Below are 19981 nucleotides of genomic sequence, written 5' to 3' on the forward strand. Positions count from 1 at the left end.
GACACTGACAAACTTCGCGCTCTATACAAATCTATGATCCTATAAGATACAAAACTATTGAAACAAACACAAGTTATCTTATTTCTTCTGATTTGAATTTTTGATACATGTTGATTGATTGATATTATTGTTGTTTTTATAAACATAACTAATACAAAATGCCTACCACCCGAAAAAAACAAATAAAAACAGTTTATAAGAACAGTGACAGCGAAGAAGAAACTGGTGATTTTAGTGATTCCGGTTCTGAAGCAAAAATATCAGAGGAATCAAGTAGCGAGGACGATGAAGAAGATGCTGGATCATCTTCAGGAGATGATTTTAAATTTACCAAGAAAAAGCCATGTACATCTCTTATCAAAAGACGACCTAAATTTGCCAAAACTTTTATAAATAAGATCAGCAAAACCTCAACCGGAGACCACGAAGACGACACAGCAAACGAAAATGATCCAGTTCTATTTTCAGTCAAGGATCTCACTGATGCTGATAAATTATTGCCATCTACATTAAATCTATCTGAAAGTGGTAAGTGTGTACTACCTAAAAATATAAAAGCACAAATATTATTTTTGATTTCACAATATATTTGTTTGGTTATGAAATAACATACTTCATAATAAACAACAACAATGAATATTGTGACTATTACTAAAAACTTTTTTCTTTTATTGATCCATTCAAGAAATTTCTATTGGTATGAAGATGCAAGTTTATTTCTACCTTCCTGTTGTAGTTGATCCATTTTTACTTTTCATTTTTCAGATAGCAGTGATGATGAATCTCCTAAACCATCATCTATAAAACATATCTTGGCTGCAAGTACATCTCACCTGCATAACTCTGATGGTGACAAAGAGCTCAATGACTACAAAGATGTAAGTATATTATGATAATTTATATATACAAGGTGTTTGGTCAATGGTATATAAAGCCGAAAATGGTAGATAGGTATCATATCCACTTTCTCAGAAAAATATTTCTATGTGGAAAAAACATCACAATGGGAGTTAATTAGAATTTAGATTATGGTAAAATTAGTCCAGTGCCAACCCTGGAACAGATTTTATTTATTGATTTCATTCATCTGTACAACTTATTGTTCATTGACCTCAGTACCAGGATTGGTGCAAATTATGATGATGAAAATTCAAAACATGGCTTTTATGGCTAAGATAGTTGATTCTCTGAGAGGACAATATTATTTTTTAAATTATGAAACACATGCAAAATCGCTTTTATGGAACTGTCTCTATTGGAAATGTAAGTAAAAGCAATAATAAGAAATGTTATCTTATTGACAATTGAAGCAATTAAACTTTTAAAATTATAACAAAGTAAACAATTAGGTACAAATTATGGAATATCTCTTCTGCAAATATGATCTTTAAAATAATGTGTGTGCCTGTGTGAATGTGAAAGAAATAGGATAGAAAGAGATGGATGGAGTGAAATATTGCCTATTATTTTTAGTGGATTCCATGGTTCTGTATGATTTATTATTATCTACTCATAAAAAAGTTTGATGTGAAATCTTTGTAGTTTGTTGTTTACGTTTTTCAATTAATGAAATAAATTATTATTGATGTTAATAATTTAAAAAAAATACTTAAGTATGGAGATGTATGGTATGGTATGAGTACTTTATTTATTTAATTTTTTTGCTATTACTTGTTCACACACTGCTGCATTTTAGAGTAATCTCGGAAAGCGGTTTTAGCGATGATGGTCTAACAACATACAGTGCGAAGAGTAGAAGATTAAGTAGGCAAGTTGACCCTCTGCTCTGACGCGGCTGGGGAAGAAACACACAAATATATGATTCTTTCACATTTAGCGCGAGGAGCTCTAAATAGGTACTAGGCGGACAGACATTTTGGAATCCTGGACTGCCGGAAGTAGTTACCTTTCATCAGTCGATTGAGAAACGTCGACGTGTTATGACGTGATATTTTATTTCAAATTGTCGTCGTGTCGAAACAGACTATTTGTTTTTTGACACTAATTAGTAGTGTACGTAGTGTAGTAGATTATGATGATGTTTGTATGTTTGTTGGAACATGTGACGGTGACCTATCAGCCGCTCGTCGTGGTGGCATAGGGTCGGCATAGTCGGACATTTGTAATTTGCGGTCTATGCCAAATGCCTTGGTTGTGTTAAACGAATGTGTTGAAGATTAGTATTGAAAGTGTTTATTAAAAATTGTGTAGTGTCAAGGTCGCGTCGTCCGGCTATAGGGGGAGCGCGCGCGCCCGTGTGCGCGACGTCATCAAAGGCGGCGTATTCAAAGGAAAATTAGGTATGTTTTTGAAACATTTTGAGGCACAAGTTTGAATTGTACTAGGAGACTAGAACTTAAAAGGAGTTTTAACGGACGCTTTGCGGGTGGTACACCATGTATAGCTGTCCTTTTCTAGGTTTAGGGATGTCACAAAAAAAAATATAGTTTTTTTATTTTTCTATGGAAAAAATATTACAAGATATAATTTTTTTTCATCACCATACTACTTATATGACCCTCGGGGTATGCCCTTGTCGTGGCTTGCTTTATATACAATTGACCAAATACCTTGTATATATTAAATGTAATTATACACTTCATGTCCCTCATTTATTGGTAACCACATCTTTTAGCTTTAACATCTGGTAGAAACGCAGTGCACCCACAAGTTGAGCAAAAAAAAAATTAATATTGAACTGATAATAACTTGCGTGATAACTTAAGAGGTCCTTTAAATAAGGAGTAAATAAATTAATCTTGGTAACATGGATGTCACAACTTTTTGCAGTAGAAAAGTAAAACTGAGCTGCGAGACTTGGGTTTTTTACAACATGTTTTTGATGGCATATATCTTTCCATTTCATGGATCGGGAACCCAGTGCAGATACCAGATGGGTGATGATCAGTCAATCCTCTCGTAGTAATTCCATTCTAAGGCAATTTCACTTAGTTCCCCAAATTGGCGCATTGAGCAATCCTCAAATAATATTTCTGTTAGTGTTATTTATTTACAACTTACACCTATCATATGTAATATTATACAACAAATAATTATAATCAAGAGAAATTGTGTTCCAGGTATTCTCCAGCAATATTCAAGAAAATAGTGCAGACATCGCAAAGAAAACATTCCTGGAATTAGAGCTCTATAACAACAAGATCAAAGAAACGAAGGCCTCAATACAGAGTTATAATATTCAACATGAAAATGCAGAATCTGATGTTAAAGATTTACTTGCCCTTGGTGAAGAGGTGCCAAATGTTTCTACTCAACCTACACCAAAGAAAAAGGTTAAAAGTAGAAAAGTCAAAGATGACAGTGATTCAGAGATGGATGATTGGGAAGAGGTGAAAGGTATGTACTCACTCTTACATGTTAAGCATATTTTGTTAATCCATATCGGTATATGAATTGCCCCTGAGATCCGTGGGAATAAAATTAATAAAAATATTTAAGTCAACTCTTTTCATCTTTATATTAAATCCTTAAATACTATATTTTCTACTTACTGTCTAAGTAAAATATATTGTGTAAAAACACTGTCTGCTTTTCAGAAAAGAAGGGTATACCTGCTCAAGGATTACAACTCATTGTTGATATACCAGATTCAGTCTGTAGAAAAAGTAAGAAGATTGATGTTGAAATGATGATGAAACGTAAAATCAACAGGGTGAAGAAAGAACACCAGGTTTATATGCATAAAGTACATGTCCTTTGTTGGTTAGGACATGGCAACTATGTTAGTCGTGTCTTAAATGATCAGGAAATATTGGCATCTGCATTAGCTTTGGTGCCTTCAAAAGAATGTTATCCAGGTGAAAGAGTAGACATGAAGTACTTGGAACAGATAACAACATGGTATAAAGATAAAATTGTTCTAAAACAAGACAAAAACGAAGATAAATTTCGTCCAAAGGCACCACCTTTGAAGGAAATACTGACTGGGCAAATGAAAAAAAAAGTGGCTACTGCAAAAAAGTATATTGTATTTATTTTCATTGCAATGTTGAGAGCACTGGGTCTACAATGTCGAGTTATGTTCAATTTTGTCACATTGCCCATCAAACCACCTGTATCAGAGCTCTGTTCATTGTCAACAAAACCGAAAATAGCTACAGAGGAGACCTCTTCTAATGAAAATACTAAAAAATCTAGTAAAGCTGGTAATAAAACTAATGATAAGAGCAAAAAGAATGAAAAAAGCCCTAAAATTTATCAGTTAGATGGTCATTATGATTCATTTTGTGATAGTGATTATGAAAATATCACTCAGTTAGATGGAAATGATGATATTTTATCTACAAAAACAAGAACCACAGGTAAGAAAGCTAAAAGTGTGAATAATGCTGAAGTGGCTAGCAAAGAAGATGTATCACCGCCTAAAAGGTCTCGAAAAAGTCCAAGTCCTATTCCTAAAAGTAAAAGTACTAAAAGAGAAGGTGATAAGAAAAGTGTCGAAGTTGCCATTAATAAAAAACAAAAGAATAAAGATTTACAGCTGAATGATTCTGAACTAAAACAACAAAAGAACAGAAGCAAACTTTCTATAGATAAAGGAACCCAGGAGCTTTCTCCAAGAAAAACCAGAAACTCGAAAAATATAAGAAATGATACAACTGCTGTATCAAAAGATCTGTTAAATAAAGATTCTGCAAAAAACAAAATATCATCAAGTGATTCAAAAAAAGAAGTAATACCAAAAATTGTGGTGACATATGAGGATGAAAATAATGTTTCCAGTAAATTCTTTTGTAATAACAAATCTACAAAAGAAGTAGGCCCTTCAAGATTATCCAGAAAACGATCTCAAACAGCAAGTCCTTCCTTATTAACCAAGCAAGTTGAGTGTAGTAACAAACTATCAAATAATAAAAATAAATCAAGAACAAAAAGTGCTCCGGGGAATTCTGTTGAAAAAAGCAAATATTTTAGTGATAGTGATGAGAAAATTGTAGAAAGTAAGATACCTAAATTAAGTGTTAAATCAAATAATGCAATAGACACACAGGTCAACCAAAGGGTTAGCCACAGAGATCTCGCTAAAAAGCGAACTAAACCTAAAGGCGATGTTACTGCAGATTTGGTGAACATCATTAAGACAAGAGTTAAAGAGGCAAAGGATGATGCCAAACAGCGGATAGTTAAGGGTATATATTTTACCATAAAATTTTATCCTCATAGTAAAACTAATATAATAATATAATAACACAAAAAAAAATATTTTTCTACTTGTTTTATAGGTAAAGTTAAGAATGTATCAGATGAAGACAGTGACTTTTTGCCAGAAGAAGATCAAAAGAAACAAAACCTGGACAGTGATGAAGACTTCAAACCAACAAAAATAAGTCCAAAAGCATCTACTAGTAGAAAACCAAGTACAGTAAGTAAAGACCGCCGTGTTCTTTCATCTGATGAGGACAGTTCAAAGAACAAGATGGATATCTGGTGTGAGGTTTACGTTGAAGAGCTTGAACAATGGATTTCTGTTGATGTTATATCCGGAAAATTGCATTGCCCTGAATACATTTATGTAAGTTTAATATTTATGAAAATTATTGTTGTTTTTATATATAGAAGTATTTTATTACATGGTCTTATTTATGCTTAGTATATTTCAATTTATTCTGACTTTACTCAAAAGTAAGAGAACCTAGAGTAACCCATCTCTGGTTATGCGGGTTTCCTTTCAAAGAAAAATGAAGTCCATAAACCATTAAGTAATTTACTTTCAGTCAACAAATAGTATGTTTGAGTGAAAATCTTCTTCATTTTTTATGTTTTATTTAACTGCAAAAACCTTAGCCGGTTTATCTCTTACTCAGGGTCCGCTGAAATATCTTAGTTTTATATAATAAATTGCATTGTATATATTTCATAGATCATCATAGATTTTTTCCACTAATGATATAGTATAATTAGGGTCGCGCGACGCATCCGGTGTGTTACGTGGTGGGGTGGGACAACAACAACAACCTGAAGGACGTGACGCGGCGCTACGTCCCGCACTGGAGCACCGCGACCCGCAAGCTGCGCGTCGACCCGCGCTGGTGGGACGCGGCCGCCACGCCTTGGGCGGGACGTCGCGACGCCCGGGACCGGGAGGAGGATGAATATTTGGATAGAATGCAGCTGGAAGCGCCCTTGCCGAAGAGTATTTCTGAGTGAGTACCTATTTCTTTTAAATGAAGTTCCGGACATCTGGCCCGCAATGTATTGGTTTCGGAGACCTTAAAAATAGATACCGTTGGTATATTAAGAGATAAGTACAACAGACTTTTATAGTCTGGTTAGCCTATGTATGTATAATACATATTTTTTACTTGGTTTAGATTGGTTTTGGAAACGGCGGTGTTTATTAGATTAATTTGATGACATTATGAAACATTTGTTTAGATTGATAAGTCCTTATAATGATTTATATAAATATATTATAATTTAGTGTACTCATAACAAACGAAAGTTTGTCCCAGAAAATACTCATCTAAAAACTGATTCTAGGTACAAAAACCACCCGCTATACGCGCTAAAGCGCCACCTGTTGAAGTACGAGGCGATCTACCCGCCCGACGCGGCCGCGCTGGGCTTCGTGCGCGGCGAGCCCGTGTACAGCCGCCGCTGCGTGCACACGTGTCGCTCAAGGGACACCTGGCTCAAGGAGGCCAAGGTCGTCAAACTAGCCGAACAGCCTTATAAGGTCGTCAAGGCCAGGCCGAAATGGGATAGAGTATGTACCGGTTAATGGTCTTTTATTTTGGATTTTTGTGCGATGAGAAGGAAAATTAAATCTTATCTTGACGAGCCCAAAGTTTTTTTAGACCAAATTCAGAGCTGAAACCTAAGCCAGCCACCGCTACCTTAAAATTCAACCTAATTTATACTAAGGGATCCTGGAAGTGTGTTCCCAAAAAATGATTAAATTTATAGTTTGCAATATTACACGAAAAATTAGTTTATAAATTATTTTTTTTTTAAATGTATATTTATTTGATTACACTTCCGATTCTCGCATGCCAAAAGCTTTTATTATTTGTATGTTATATTGGTATGTCACCACGTGCTTTTAAAAGAAAATTTAAATTTGCAATTTTTGTGTTCAGCTATCGAACAAGCTAATCACAGACAAGCCTCTGGAGGTATTCGGGCCGTGGCAGGTGCAGGACTACGAGCCCCCGAGCGCGGAGAATGGCATCGTGCCCCGGAACGCGTACGGAAATGTCGAGCTGTTCAAAGATTGTATGCTTCCTAAAGGAACAGTTCATATAAACTGTAAGTGTTTATTAATTTATAGTTGCTAATATAATTACTACGGGATTTAACAACTAGGCTCTTATTTATGGTGTTCCACGTGTGACTATTCCAAATTTCATCAATATCGGTCATAACTCGGTGTCAAACATAAGTTGCCACTAGTGGAGTTGCTGGCAAAAGCTACTTGTACATATTTTATCATAATTTTTTTGTGTGCTATAAAATATATGTTCAAGTTTAAAATTACCAATTTTTAGGAAAGTTTGTATGATATTCCAGTACCGGGTCTGAACAAAGTTTGCAAGAAGCTGAACGTGGACTGCGCCCCAGCTATGACGGGCTTCGACTTCAACGGCGGCTGGTCGCACCCCGTGTATAGTGGGTTTGTGGTCTGCCAGGAGTTCCAGCAGCTCGTCACTGACGCGTGGCACAAGGTGCGGCTTATTCTCTGTATGTCAGAAACGCATGACAAATTTGCAATTTGTCAGAGACTGATATTGTCCAACGTAGGCAGAGAGATTGTCTTTTGTTTCGCTCAAATAAGAATGAATATTAGAAATATACGAGAAGAAACTGGACAAAATGCTCTAATCTTTCGACCGACTAAAACAGATGGATCGGGAAGTTGTGGCAATCTATCTTGTTTGGGTACGCCAGCCTGTCCCCATTTAGTTTTCTTTGTCATTGGTATGCCACATATGGTAACCGTAATATCGATAATAAAGACATTAATTCATTCTAGAAAGTTTGTTGTTCATCCATTCAATCCTGACTTATGTCGGTATCTACATGGTTTCCCATAATTCATATTTGCATATAGGTTGATTACAAAAACTTAACTTAATAATTTATTAAACGTTATATAAGGATTTATTAATTTAATTTTTCATACAATTTCAAATATCCGCAACATGCTTCGTCAGAAAGTGTACAGAAATGCATGCTTCGTCAAATATTTTATTAATTTAACAGGCCACCCCGCATCAAACTCCCATTATACTGGCTGCATTGCCACATTGTAAGGCGATGGAGAGTTTTTAAGACAGATACGATACAGAACGCCTATCATTTAGCCTTTCTGGTACCCTGTGACCTAATTCTCCAATAAATGTTTTCGCCTCAGCCCCCCAAACACCACGGGTGTCTCAAATTCTACCGGTACAAAAATATATGACGGTTTTAGTAATTGGTATTTAGCATGTTTCTGTTTAGCCGCATTGTCCGCTGCTGACCCCGCCTTACGAACGGAATTTCTGATATGAGAAGCGGCAAACGTACTTACACACGTTGCGTCTCAAAGCAAACATCGTCCCTTATGCCAGGGAACAAAGTCAAGCCATCGGCCAAAGTAAGCCCATGGTGTCCCACAGAATCTACAGACGCTCCACAGACACATCGATGTGGTTCACATATGTCACATCCTATTCTAAGAGCAGCAGCTATACGTAACGAATTATCGTCCATTAACGTGCCAATTTGGGGAGACGGTAGTGCATGAAACCATGCACCGGATTCGGGAGATAAAGCTGCCTTTAGTCTGGCCAAATCAACGTTGGAACTTCTAATCGTCATATCATCAATTTTAAATTTGGTGAGCATATCATCCCATTTCCTCTGCACATGTGGTAGATCTGGAATACTCTGCCTAAGGAATCGAACCCGCCACTCTGCCAACTCAATATTTCACCACCATTTTGAGACAACAATCGAGTGACTAGACTCTTTACCCCATATGAAGAGGCCAAAAAAGCTGGTACCCCTGTCTCTTGCACCCCACGTACTCCGAGACCACCATGTCTAACTGGTAAAGCAGCTTGTTGCCACTGACTATCATTCAGACTTACGTTTAAATTTGATTCCAGAATGTGTTTAATGGTGGAGTCCAAATTATTAGCTTCGGAAGGAAATAGCCATACTGGAGCTCAAAGAGTAGGTCAACTTAGGCATAGAAAGCCAGCTCAAGAATAAAGTTAACGCTACGTGTGCGGAAAGATCCTTCAGAGTAGCTTCTGACTTTAAAATAACTTCATGTTTGTTTTTGATGGCAGTAGGATTGGCATCAGCAAATACTGGAGCACCCAATAGTCTAAAATTGCCTTTATCAATCTCAAACGCGGCAGTAATTTCTGGAAATTATTAAAATTCAAAGAACTAGGCTGGAGAGCAATCAGTTCACACTTCGCCCCATTTAGTTCTACGCCAATGTCCCTGAATCTAGCTACAAGGGTGCGAAGGTCTCTCTCCACCACAGAAAAACTGCCGCCTATGGTCGCATCATCCAAGTACCATATATTTAACGGAGACTCTAGGGAAGATATCATTTTATTGATAGCTAGACTAAATAACAATGGTCCCAATGGGTCGCCCTGCTGAACCTCCACTCCCGAGGGTATGGATGATGATCCATAATACAACTTGCTGGGTGAGACGTAACACTGGTGTAAAAAAGGATAAAGACTAGGAATATGATCTCGTACTTCTGATAAAGTTATCTTACAGTTACATATAAATTTATGTTACATTTAAAAAAGTTAAAACATTAAATTTTCAGGATCAAGAGGAACAAGAACGACGAGAAATTGAAAAGATGGAAGCGAGAGTGTACGGCAATTGGAGGCGATTGATTAGAGGTCTGTTTATCAGAGAGCGACTCAAGTGCAAGTACGGCTTTGAAGAGCCCACCACTTCTCAAGAAACCAAGAAGAAAGTCAAGGCTCCGCGGTTGGTTGTTAAGAAGAAGTGAAAAAAGTGTGTGACACGGCTATCAAGTGAAATTTTAAATGTTTGATTGGTCTAATCTTTAATCACTAAAGTAAAACTTTATGAAGAGTTTTCATTAACACCTGGCTATTATATAGTTGTTTAGCTCAGTTCAGCTGTACTTCATATTTCTACCTCAAAATTATGTTAATAAGTAATTGTAATTATATTGTTCTAGTGTTTGGAAAATCAGGTTTAATTGCAGCACAGCTACTGATGGATTTGTTGATTAGCTTTTAAATTAGCACCAAGTGCTTGTAGAGATTCTTAATTTTTTTGTTATAATTTTTTTAAGCCCAGTTTGTGCTCTGGCAAAGGGCTGGGCAAAGGCGTTTCCTGCTTCCATAAACATACATTTGCTATCATAACTCGTTTAATTACTTGGGTTATTTTTACCATATGATCATCACAGGACCGCCTATTAGGATACGAGGTTATCGAGTTCAAATTGCTGTGTTAACCTATTTCATACAACCTGAATGTGATCATGATCGTATTTTTTGTGCTTTCAACTCATTAATATTTATCAGTTTTTACTACTAATATTGTTAGCATGTTTACAAATAATGTTTTAATAAATGAAAATTCAATTCAAATGTATATTTTATTCAATAAAAAATTGTAAATTATACCATATTCATATAATATTTATCATGTGCAATAAGCTGTCTTAATGTTTACATCTTATAAATTGTGTATGTTACATAGCAAAAGCACCAAAGCATTACTTAGTTATGCACAGCTCATTGTGCAAGCAGTATATAATAAGATACGATAAAACTATATACAATACAATTGTGTATAAAAATATGTATAGACACTTCAGACCTTAACAGCAAGATCTGGTCGGTCGAAACGATTGCTTATTTGCAATCTTATCCGCGTTTACAGGATAGTTTTATTTTACCTTCCCATCGCTGATGCGATCGAATGATAGGTAAATTTGTTCACAATGCCATTTTTTATTTATTTTAATTTGATCGATTTTTTTTTTAATTTTTTTAATTTATATTTCTTAGGCCTACGTTAGAGTCTATGCATCTTACTTACTACAATATTTTATGACGAATGTATAAACTAAGGGCCCAGACACATCGAGCACGAATTTGTACATATATGAAAGGAATGTAACCTTTAATTTATATCTTCATAACAAAATAGTTGCACTTAATCATATAAACCTATCATTTATCTATCATTAGTCTCTTTGGGTAGTATCAACCATTATTAACACCAGTTTAATAAATGGTATGATGAAAAGATCAACAGACGGGTAGCAATATACAATAGATTAAATTCCTTTCATGCTACCTTACTCAATTTCTTTCCCTATGAAGTCCAGCTTCATAGTAAAATTATGCCATGGTTAATGTGCCTGCGCCCATTCCGAAACCAACACCTTTCGGACCAAAGTTCCTGCCGTAGCAGCCTCGGCAGTAGATTTCACCATTGGGTCCGTCATTCAAGTTGGTGGAATCCTGAAGTAAGAAATAAAAAGTATTAAACATGTCATTATAAAAAAGTATTGAAATAACTGTCATTAAACAACCGGCCAAGATCAAGTCAGACTAGCTCACGAATGGTTCCGTAGCAATATGCATGCAAAACAAGTTCTTCCTATCGTATAGGTTTGGCCTATCAGCACACAAGAGTGCCGGCACAGTGCCGATCAGTAACGTATCCATCAGTGTCAGTAAACGTTTGGCGCACACTGACATCACTGAACGTTACTGTCACTGACGAGTACGTATAAAATAAATAATAAGCTAGCCCCAAAGTAAGTTCGACACTTGTGTTATGGTATACCAACTGAACGATACTATATTTTATAACAAATACATATATAGATAAACATCCAAGACACCCTAATCAGAAAAAGATCATTTTCCGTCATGACCCGACCGGGGATCGAACCCGGGACCTTTCGGTTCAGAGGCAAGCACTTTACCACTGCACCAACGAGGTCGTCAAATGTATAGTACAATATCATTTTTGGACACTGACGGATACGTTACTGATTGGCACGTGCCGGCACTGTAGTTGTGTGCGGATATGCCTTTATATAACTAAATATATGCTACAGAACCCTTCGTTAGTCCTGACATGCTCTTGGCCGGTTTTTTCTCTATTCTCTGGCATTGAAAATTATGTAAATATTAAAAAAGCAAAACGTCAACGTCAAATTTCTATCAATGTCAGTTGCCAATTCAAATCAACAATTTCCACAAATGAGAGTATTCCAAGTGGAGTGAATCAATATCAAATCAAATAGAATAAATATAAAATCTAACAAAAGTATAAATCATGGTTTTTAATATAATTAACACGGCAATTTCAATTTTATTGATTATATTTGCTATTCAAGAAAGCAGACCAGAGTTTTCAACAGAAGATTGTGCATCCCTAGGATTCATCAAAGCTAACTTGCTCTGTTCATCCTGTGATCAATTGAAAGATTTCAGCTTAGATGACCTGGTAGTCCATTGCAAGGAATGTTGTCATAATGACGAATCTGCCCCAAAACAAAAGAAATATGCGCGTGCCATACTAGAAGTCTGTACGTGCAAGTTTCCGGCGTATCCTCAAATTCAAGCATTTGTTAAAAGTGACCGGCCTGCAAAGTTTCCCAACTTGCAAATCAAATATGTTCGCGGCCTAGACCCCATTATAAAGTTGCTAGATAAAGACGGTATTGTAAAGGACACTGTGGCGATCGAAAAATGGAACACAGACTCTGTAGAAGAATTTCTCAACACACATTTAGAGAAGGAGGAAGATGATGATCGTAGTTATTTAAAAACTAATCAAATCTAATTATTATGTAAGTAATACATTTCTTAATTACTTTTTTTATTTTTATTTCATACTGCCTGAAAAATGTCCTGGTTACCCCACAAACTTGTTGAAATTGAGGTTTGTAAATATAAGTATTTAGCTTGCAGTAACACCACACCATGCACACCATTGTATCACCAAAGTGTTTCTTATCAACATTACGATCTGCAGAATATTTTTGAACCTTATGTATACATAATATACAGTTCAGGTATTAATACTTACAAGAGATCTATGGCAATCCGCACATGAGAAGCACCTTCTGTGCCATGTGCCATTCTTGGAGTGCATCTGTTCTGCAGCATAGACTGGGAATCCACATCGAGGGCAGCCCTGGCCTTTAGCCGCCTTCTGCCCAGTGAATGGAAGTTGTTCTGTGCTGTTAAACAAGAAGTTGACTTTAAAATTTAAAACAATTCTAAATAATAATCTAAAATTTGTGATTCTTTAAATAATTGTTATTAACTAAATAAATAGATACAAAAAATAAATTTAGTGTTATAATAGCTTAGCATTAATGTTAAGCATTGTTTAGAAAATTACTGATAATTTACTCTTAGGAAAGTTAGTCACAGAAATAAATATTACTAAAAAAAACATTTTCATATATTTTACTTACTATGTAATGGTGGGCTCAGCATCAGTGGATACTAGGGTAGGTGCATGACCAAAACCAAATCCTTTAGGCCCAAACAGCTTCGCATAGCATGCCTTGCAATGGATCTCTTTGTCAGGGCCATCACAAGCCAGCATTGAGTCCAGAGGCCTGTGGCATTCTGCACAGTTGAAGCACTTCTTATGCCACATCTAGTCAAACAAAACAAATTATTAGGTATGCCCCTAAAATCTTATTCTCTTTTCATTCCTATTTTCATTTAAACATTTAACTGTCAAGGTTTTATGACTTGTACAACACTCGAAACTCACGCTCAGAAAACTTATTTTAAAGCATCAACAGACAAACTATCAGTGAGCTACGACTTTTAGGCCTTAGAGAGCCTGTTTTTGGTCGCATCAACTTTTCAGATGGACATAAAAATAGGGAACTTACAGTTCCTTTAGCCAGCTGTTGTTCCGCCGCAAAGACCATGCCGCCACATCGTGGGCAACCCTGCCCTTTGGGTGCCTTGATCGACGTCGTGTCAGGGTTGTAGAAAGGGCGGTTGGCGGAGATTTCATCCTCGCTGTTGATTGATAAACCAACCCATATAACAACGAAAATAATTTTTAGAAAAACCATTGATGTAATGGGCAACAAATCTACTGTAATTAATTTGAGGTAGCATCTCTCATTCGAAAGTTTTCTAGTCTAGCCCGTGGGAATGTCGGCTATTTCCTTGATAGAAATGAATTGGCAAAGGAAGGATATGGAAGAATAATAATATGCAAAGGAAGATAATCTCACGTCAATCCATCAGTCTGCAGGAATCCGGATCCGCAAGCGAATCCGTATCCATGAGGTCCCCATTTCTTGCCGTAGCAAGTCTTGCAGTATACTTCACTGTCTGGGCCGTCGCAGGCAATGATTGAGTCCAGCGTCTTGGTACAGTCGCGGCATTTGAAGCATTTGCGATGCCACTCGCGACCCTTCGCCAAAACTTGTTCTGCTGCGAATACCACCCCACCACAACGTGGGCAGCCCTTGCCTGGGGGAGCTTTAATAGCCGCAGTGTCGATTAGCGTGGTCTTGGGTGCTTGATCACTGGAAAATCGATCGTACATTAGTTGCTTTACTTCTAAAATATAAGCTTTGCTACTTAATATACAATGGTCACGCATTTTACAAACTTACCACGAATGAATTGATTAAAATAGCATGTGGGAAAGGAGTGTTGAATTACTTAACAGAGGTGATCTAACATGTCCTAATAAATGAGCAAGAAATACGAAGGGATTTACCACAGATTACATGATAAACTCGAAACTTGCGTGCCCGTCTCGCCGATATTAAAATTAGTTCGTTCGAGAGCGCAGAGACTGTTCTATTTTCAATCTGGCAGCGTGCCATCTCTTGTTTGTATTATAAGCTGTTTTTATGAAAGTGACTGCGCGATGGAAATAACCTGAACCTGTCTTGTAACCTGAGATCTTTTTATACGTAACATATGAAAACACAACATTAGTGAACTCCCATTGTACATGATGAAATAAGTAGGTAAATGAATGTTATTTCAAAACATAACAAAAACATAAAATAATTTGCTAAAGCTTCTATTAAGCAAATATGTTGTTAGATGATTTGGTTAGTGTGTCGTAAAGATTTATAGTCCTATAGACTACATCCTGTCAGGGTTCTTTGTGATAAACCATTCGATCATATACCTTTGCCACTCCATGTCCTTTATATCACACATAAGACCCAGGGATGACATCCCCCCGTGTCCAATCCCTCTAGGACCAAATCTTTGTGCGTAGCATCCTACAGCAAAAGCAAAGAAGCGACATTATTACAAACACCTGAGGAGTACACAGCATAAAAATATGATCATTTGAAGATTATCATGAATCTTACAGAAAAGCTGTGCCCTCGCCAGATGAGTAAATCTTGTGCCTATGCATTAGGTTTTCTTACCCATTGGCGTAAGGGTCACTCTGCAACACTCCAGCTCCCTTTCCGTACCCGTATCCCTTAGGACCAAACTTCTTCCCATAACATACTAAAGAGAAAAACATACAATTAAAATCACATACAAACCAGGATAACCATGCTGGACTTAAACTTGAATTCTATTATGTAATAATGTTTGCTTTTGTCTAACAGCTGAAAGTTTGATAGCTAAATTGAAAGAAAGAAATTTTTAATCATGTAGTGTTAGTGGCACAAACCTTTGCAGTAAATGTCTTTGTCTGGGCCTTCGCAACAGTTGGTTGAGTCCAGGCGTTTGTGACAGTCGCCGCACTTGAAGCACTCCCTGTGCCACGCCTGTACATACAGTCAATGTGAGGAACGATGCATGCGAGGACATGTCAACTACATAAGGTGCAAACAGTTATCACGATGACTATGATAGTTAATGCACAAACAGTTCAAGGTTGGGCTTTTTGCTGGGAAATCGACATAATGGCAAATACCTCGACAATAAATTTCTCTGTCTGGTCCGTCACAATGCATCATGGAATCAAGAGTTCTGTTGCAATTTAAGCATTTGAAGCATCTTCTGTGATAGCCCTAAGAGATAATATATTTGCATAAGATTTAATTAGCGATTACATAATTATATTAAATGTACATGGTTTTTCAAAGAGAGTCACGAAAATTTCATCCTAATATACCATTGAGTGAAGCCGTGAACAAAAGTTGGTAAAATTCTAATTATAAATAAAAAAATTATAAGCAGATGAATGAGTCTGTGAAAATAGGAGAAGTCAATGAATGGGCCATTACCTTCCCACGAGCCAACATCTGCTCAGCGGCATATACGTAACCGCCGCAGCGGGGGCAACCCTCACCAGGCGGGGCCTTCGCGATGACTCGAGGCTCAAGGCATGCTCCGTTGGTTCTTACGTCCCTGTACATAAACAAATATCATTGACTGCTCAAAGGGTACCTATGGCAATCGAGCAACGTTGATAGAAGAGTAGTTAGAAGCCAGTGAGGCGCCGGAGCACTCCGGTCCACTACATACTAGCACCGGCCACACCGCGAAGCTTGCCGGCGGCGCACCTCCGCCGTAATGGGAGAAGGTAAGGGCTCCCGGCCGCCCGCTCCGCACCGGCCTTGCTAGCATTAGGTATCAACATAGAGGGCGCTTTCCTTATCCCATCACATAAATCGACTATCAGTTTAAGCTAAGTAAGAAGCGTTAGCAAGAGTTAGAGTGTAAGTAGCGAGGAAAATTATTAAGACAGAAGGTAGTTTTTGTAGCATGCCTTCTAGGTGCGTTTGGAGCGAGGCCACAAGCCGTGCTGAGGCTTTCACATTGGTTTCTCACCGTTGCTCCGATGTTTTCGGGTCACCCCATTGGAAGGGAGGGATAGAATACTACAGGTGGGAGCGCGATCGAATCGAGAGGTGTCCTCATATGCGCCAATCGGACACGCGCCGCTTCGACCGCGCTCCGACATAATCAGCTAATTCAGGTATGGAAGTCGACTCTTTTATTTAATTTTAAACTTATTCATAAAAGTTCGATAAACAAAATAAATTAAGCGATAGCGGATAAATAATTAACCCTAACTAAATTAATTAAAGTACAGTGGCGTGCGTTCACGTAGTGCCGCTGGTTGGCCGAGATGTGTGTCGGCGACCCGCTAGCTGCTGTCGGCTGCTCGCGCGCTTTACCTGTTTCGACATAAACGGACTGATCATGCACGTGTCAGGCAGCGCGTAATGTACAGCTGAGCGCGCTTTCTACCAAATTATGAGTTTTATGTACACGCGGTTAATGTTGTTACGCACGGGCCCGGAGGCCGGTCGCTAGGGCGACCATAGATAAGGAAAGACCCTCAATGGCGCGGGCGGCGGGAGATCTGAGAGGGTACGTGCTACTTACTGGTCAGCCTTCAGATGTTCACCAGCATCCATAGACAGACAGCCGGCGCCACCACCGAAGCCGTAGCCTTTTGGTCCGAATTTGCGCGCATGGCACACTTTGCAGAACAGTTCACCTTCGTGTTCTGAGCAGTTGGTGGAGTCCAGCAATTTCTGGCACAATCCTAAATTAAATACAAAATGGCACATTTATCTAATGTATACTTAGGAGTGTGAATGATATGAACTCCTTTGTACATAGGTATCCTTTTGGGGCTGAATGCAATATTTATCCAACCGAGTTTTTTTTTACGCAAATGAACAAAACATGCAGGTTGATGGTAAATCACAGTCCTTGGACGTCAGTTAGCCGGACAACTGACTTTTTAAGAAATCTATAAACACTTCTTGAAAGCCCCAATGTCGGAAAACCGCTGAATTATATATTATTTATTTCTCATATCGGTCGGAAAAATTTATTCTTAGAATAACTCATACTTATGTGCAGGAATAAATTTCAATATAAAAAATATAATCGGTCTAGAACAATTTTACTTCAAATAAAAAATCATCAAAATCAGTATAAAAATAAAGAAAATGCTACCTATAGAAAACCTACGATTTTTAGGATAATCTTATTCTAAATCATTTATTATTTTCTTTTATTATTACATTTATATAGAATAATGTTTTGGAATAAAATGTATGTCTATCCGCATGTTCTCGGTTGCATTATAAGTAATGGTGACCCCGTGATGCACGGGGCGAGTGTAAAAAATAACCCAAAAAATTTTGAAGATTCGGCAGTTTTACAACAGGCCGCTTGCCTGATTTCAACTCTGCTTGTAAATGCAATTGTTACCTATCAGATGCCTAGGCTAAGCGTTCCTTAGTCATTTACCGATAATGAAAAGAAATAATAATCGGTAAATCAATTTTCTATGGTATTTTGTTTTAAATACTCAATTGAATTTTAATACGACCACCAAAAATTTACTATTGTTTGTTGGCCATCTTTATGATGGAAGTTGTTTATTCGCGTTGCATATTTTTTTTATTTAGATAGGCCCGTTCGATGACCTCATCCACGTACACAATCATCATTTCGGTACCTTGGTAGTGCAATAAATATGTAAAATATGGCTGTATTTTTTTGTAAATGATAGGATAGTTTTTCCGATGGTTACATTGGTTTATACAAGTTTCGAAAATAGAATTCGTAATGTAACTATCGTAATCTACATAACGCGGTTTACTAAAATCTGTTCATAGGTTAGTCCAAAGTATTACAGAGCGAATTCCTTTCAAAATGTTTTACATTTTATAGCATGCAAACAAGTAGGTAAGCAAACATATATGTTTTCTGTATGTTCAGTGCTACGTTTATGGTAACTTATTTCATAAATGTAATTTAATAATGCATACCGCACTTGAAGCACATCTTGTGCCATTTGAGCCCTCCGGCCACTCGCTCCTCGGCTGCGTACACCGACTTGCCGCATTTCGGACACTTGGGATTATCTGCTGGTTTGAAAGGCATTGTGCTCGCTTAACTTATCCTGAAACAAATATTACCAGTTCAAGTGGCTGTCACATATCAACTTATCCACACGCGTAGCACTGGTTCAGGCGACTTGGATGACACAACTCAAACACCTGCTGAAACTTTGTTGCACTTATTTTCTAGATCACTGAGCTCGATCCGATCACACTATTCAATCCACTATCCTCGTTGGGTAAAGTAAAACGATGAATGCGATGTCAGAATTTGCTCTAGTTAATGCAGCGATTGCTGGCTGCAATCCAAGTCGCCTGCACCGTTTCATTCGCATCTGAACTGACACTTTATTGCTCAACAAGCACATGTACCGAACGATGTGTTAGCTGCGCGGACTTCCTCCGAATGCTGAACTCTCGGAAACGTAAAGAATGTAGCACATGGAAGTTAGGGCGGGCGTGGGCCGCTGCGCTTGCGCGCCTAATTTGGGGCGTTCAGGTAAAATTACGCTGGAGTGCGTTGCATCGCTAATAATAGTTCGCATTAGGAAGAAGCCGCAGATTCACGCGTGTTTATTTTGTTTAACTTATGTCATGAGAGACGACTTTCACCGGATCACGGACCTGTTCGTCGATTCGCTACGAGAGTCGAGCTCCCGAACGCGTTTACAGTTCAGGGCGGATATGCCGAGACTGCGGTGCGCGGAGGTCGAGTGATGCGCGAGGGCAGCGCGCTACCGTAGTCTATTCATGAGTTGCACACGGCCCCAGTGGAGGGGCGCCCTGGATCCGCCCTCGCCACCACAGCCGCCCTCACACAACCCCCATCAGATCCTTCTTAACCCACTTACCCCTTGTAACCTCTTAACATGTAGCCTAAGTTAAGGCGGATGACTCTATGTTTTCCTAAACTTCACATTTATCATAGTTTATACTTTTCTTGCCAAGTTCAATAATTTGTTCGCCACGCCTCGTGCTTTTTACCAATAATTTATTTTCCTCAATGCCTAGTCGCGTGCCCTACAAGTCTACCACAATACCCACAAAGTAATTTCCTATATCATTATGTTGTCCTCAAAAAGTACTTGTAGAATTGGAACCACTAAGATAACATAGATACGTCCTATTTTACCTACGTACCATTGGTAATATGTTTTCCTTCATTTT

At 37.8% G+C, this 19981-nt stretch overlaps 3 protein-coding genes across 19 annotated transcripts in view; 2 read left to right on the forward strand and 1 right to left on the reverse strand.

Moving 5' to 3' along the window:
* Xpc (Xeroderma pigmentosum, complementation group C) lies at positions 1-11489 on the forward strand. Of its 2 annotated transcripts, none has more exons than XM_053744583.2 (10): positions 1-528; positions 766-878; positions 3081-3357; positions 3558-5150; positions 5244-5383; positions 5923-6164; positions 6502-6727; positions 7101-7269; positions 7531-7685; positions 9803-11489. In XM_053744583.2, exons 1-10 carry the CDS (start codon positions 159-161, stop codon positions 9992-9994), a joined length of 3477 nt encoding a protein of 1158 aa, XP_053600558.1. In that variant the 5' UTR covers positions 1-158; the 3' UTR covers positions 9995-11489. The 2 variants fall into 2 exon arrangements, with proteins under 2 accessions (XP_053600558.1, XP_053600557.1); XM_053744582.2 differs by having other exon boundaries at positions 2-528; positions 5244-5533.
* Positions 10602-19981, reverse strand: part of LOC128669641 (muscle LIM protein 1) — an 18017-nt gene continuing 8637 nt past the window's right edge. Inside the window, exons 1-12 of one of the 16 annotated variants that reach the window (XR_010369880.1) lie at positions 19439-19595; positions 18743-18876; positions 17340-17502; positions 16232-16355; positions 15673-15769; positions 15419-15503; positions 15169-15265; positions 14252-14548; positions 13898-14030; positions 13466-13653; positions 13072-13225; positions 10602-11489 (exon numbers count right to left, since the gene is read on the reverse strand). Coding sequence is in view for 9 of the 16 variants with exons in the window: in XM_053744599.1 (XP_053600574.1) it covers positions 11367-11489; positions 13072-13225; positions 13466-13653; positions 13898-14030; positions 14252-14548; positions 15169-15237; positions 15419-15503; positions 15673-15769; positions 16232-16355; positions 17340-17502; positions 18743-18857 (1548 nt within the window). In the remaining 7 variants the exon portion in view is untranslated. Of the gene's footprint in view, positions 11490-13071; positions 13226-13465; positions 13654-13897; positions 14031-14251; positions 14549-15168; positions 15266-15418; positions 15504-15672; positions 15770-15918; positions 16016-16231; positions 16356-16929; positions 17129-17339; positions 17503-18742; positions 18877-19159; positions 19313-19438; positions 19625-19981 lie in introns of those variants that run through there. The other 15 variants (XR_010369881.1, XR_010369879.1, XM_053744599.1 and 12 more) reach the window with 15 other exon arrangements.
* On the forward strand, positions 11905-12857 carry LOC128669642 (uncharacterized protein). The gene has a single exon (XM_053744600.2). It carries the CDS (start codon positions 12316-12318, stop codon positions 12823-12825), a length of 510 nt encoding a protein of 169 aa, XP_053600575.1. The 5' UTR covers positions 11905-12315; the 3' UTR covers positions 12826-12857.

Source organism: Plodia interpunctella, chromosome 4, assembly GCF_027563975.2.
Source record: "Plodia interpunctella isolate USDA-ARS_2022_Savannah chromosome 4, ilPloInte3.2, whole genome shotgun sequence".
In the NCBI taxonomy this organism is placed as follows: domain Eukaryota; kingdom Metazoa; phylum Arthropoda; class Insecta; order Lepidoptera; family Pyralidae; genus Plodia; species Plodia interpunctella.

Coding starts and splice junctions, on each gene's coding strand:
- Xpc (XM_053744582.2), top strand. CDS start 159: ATGCCTACCACCCGAAAAAAACAAATAAAAACAGTTTATAAGAACAGT. Junction 6,165..6,501: donor TTGCCGAAGAGTATTTCTGA/GTGAGTACCTAT, acceptor AACTGATTCTAG/GTACAAAAACCACCCGCTAT. Junction 7,270..7,530: donor AGGAACAGTTCATATAAACT/GTAAGTGTTTAT, acceptor ATGATATTCCAG/TACCGGGTCTGAACAAAGTT.
- LOC128669642 (XM_053744600.2), top strand. CDS start 12,316: ATGGTTTTTAATATAATTAACACGGCAATTTCAATTTTATTGATTATA.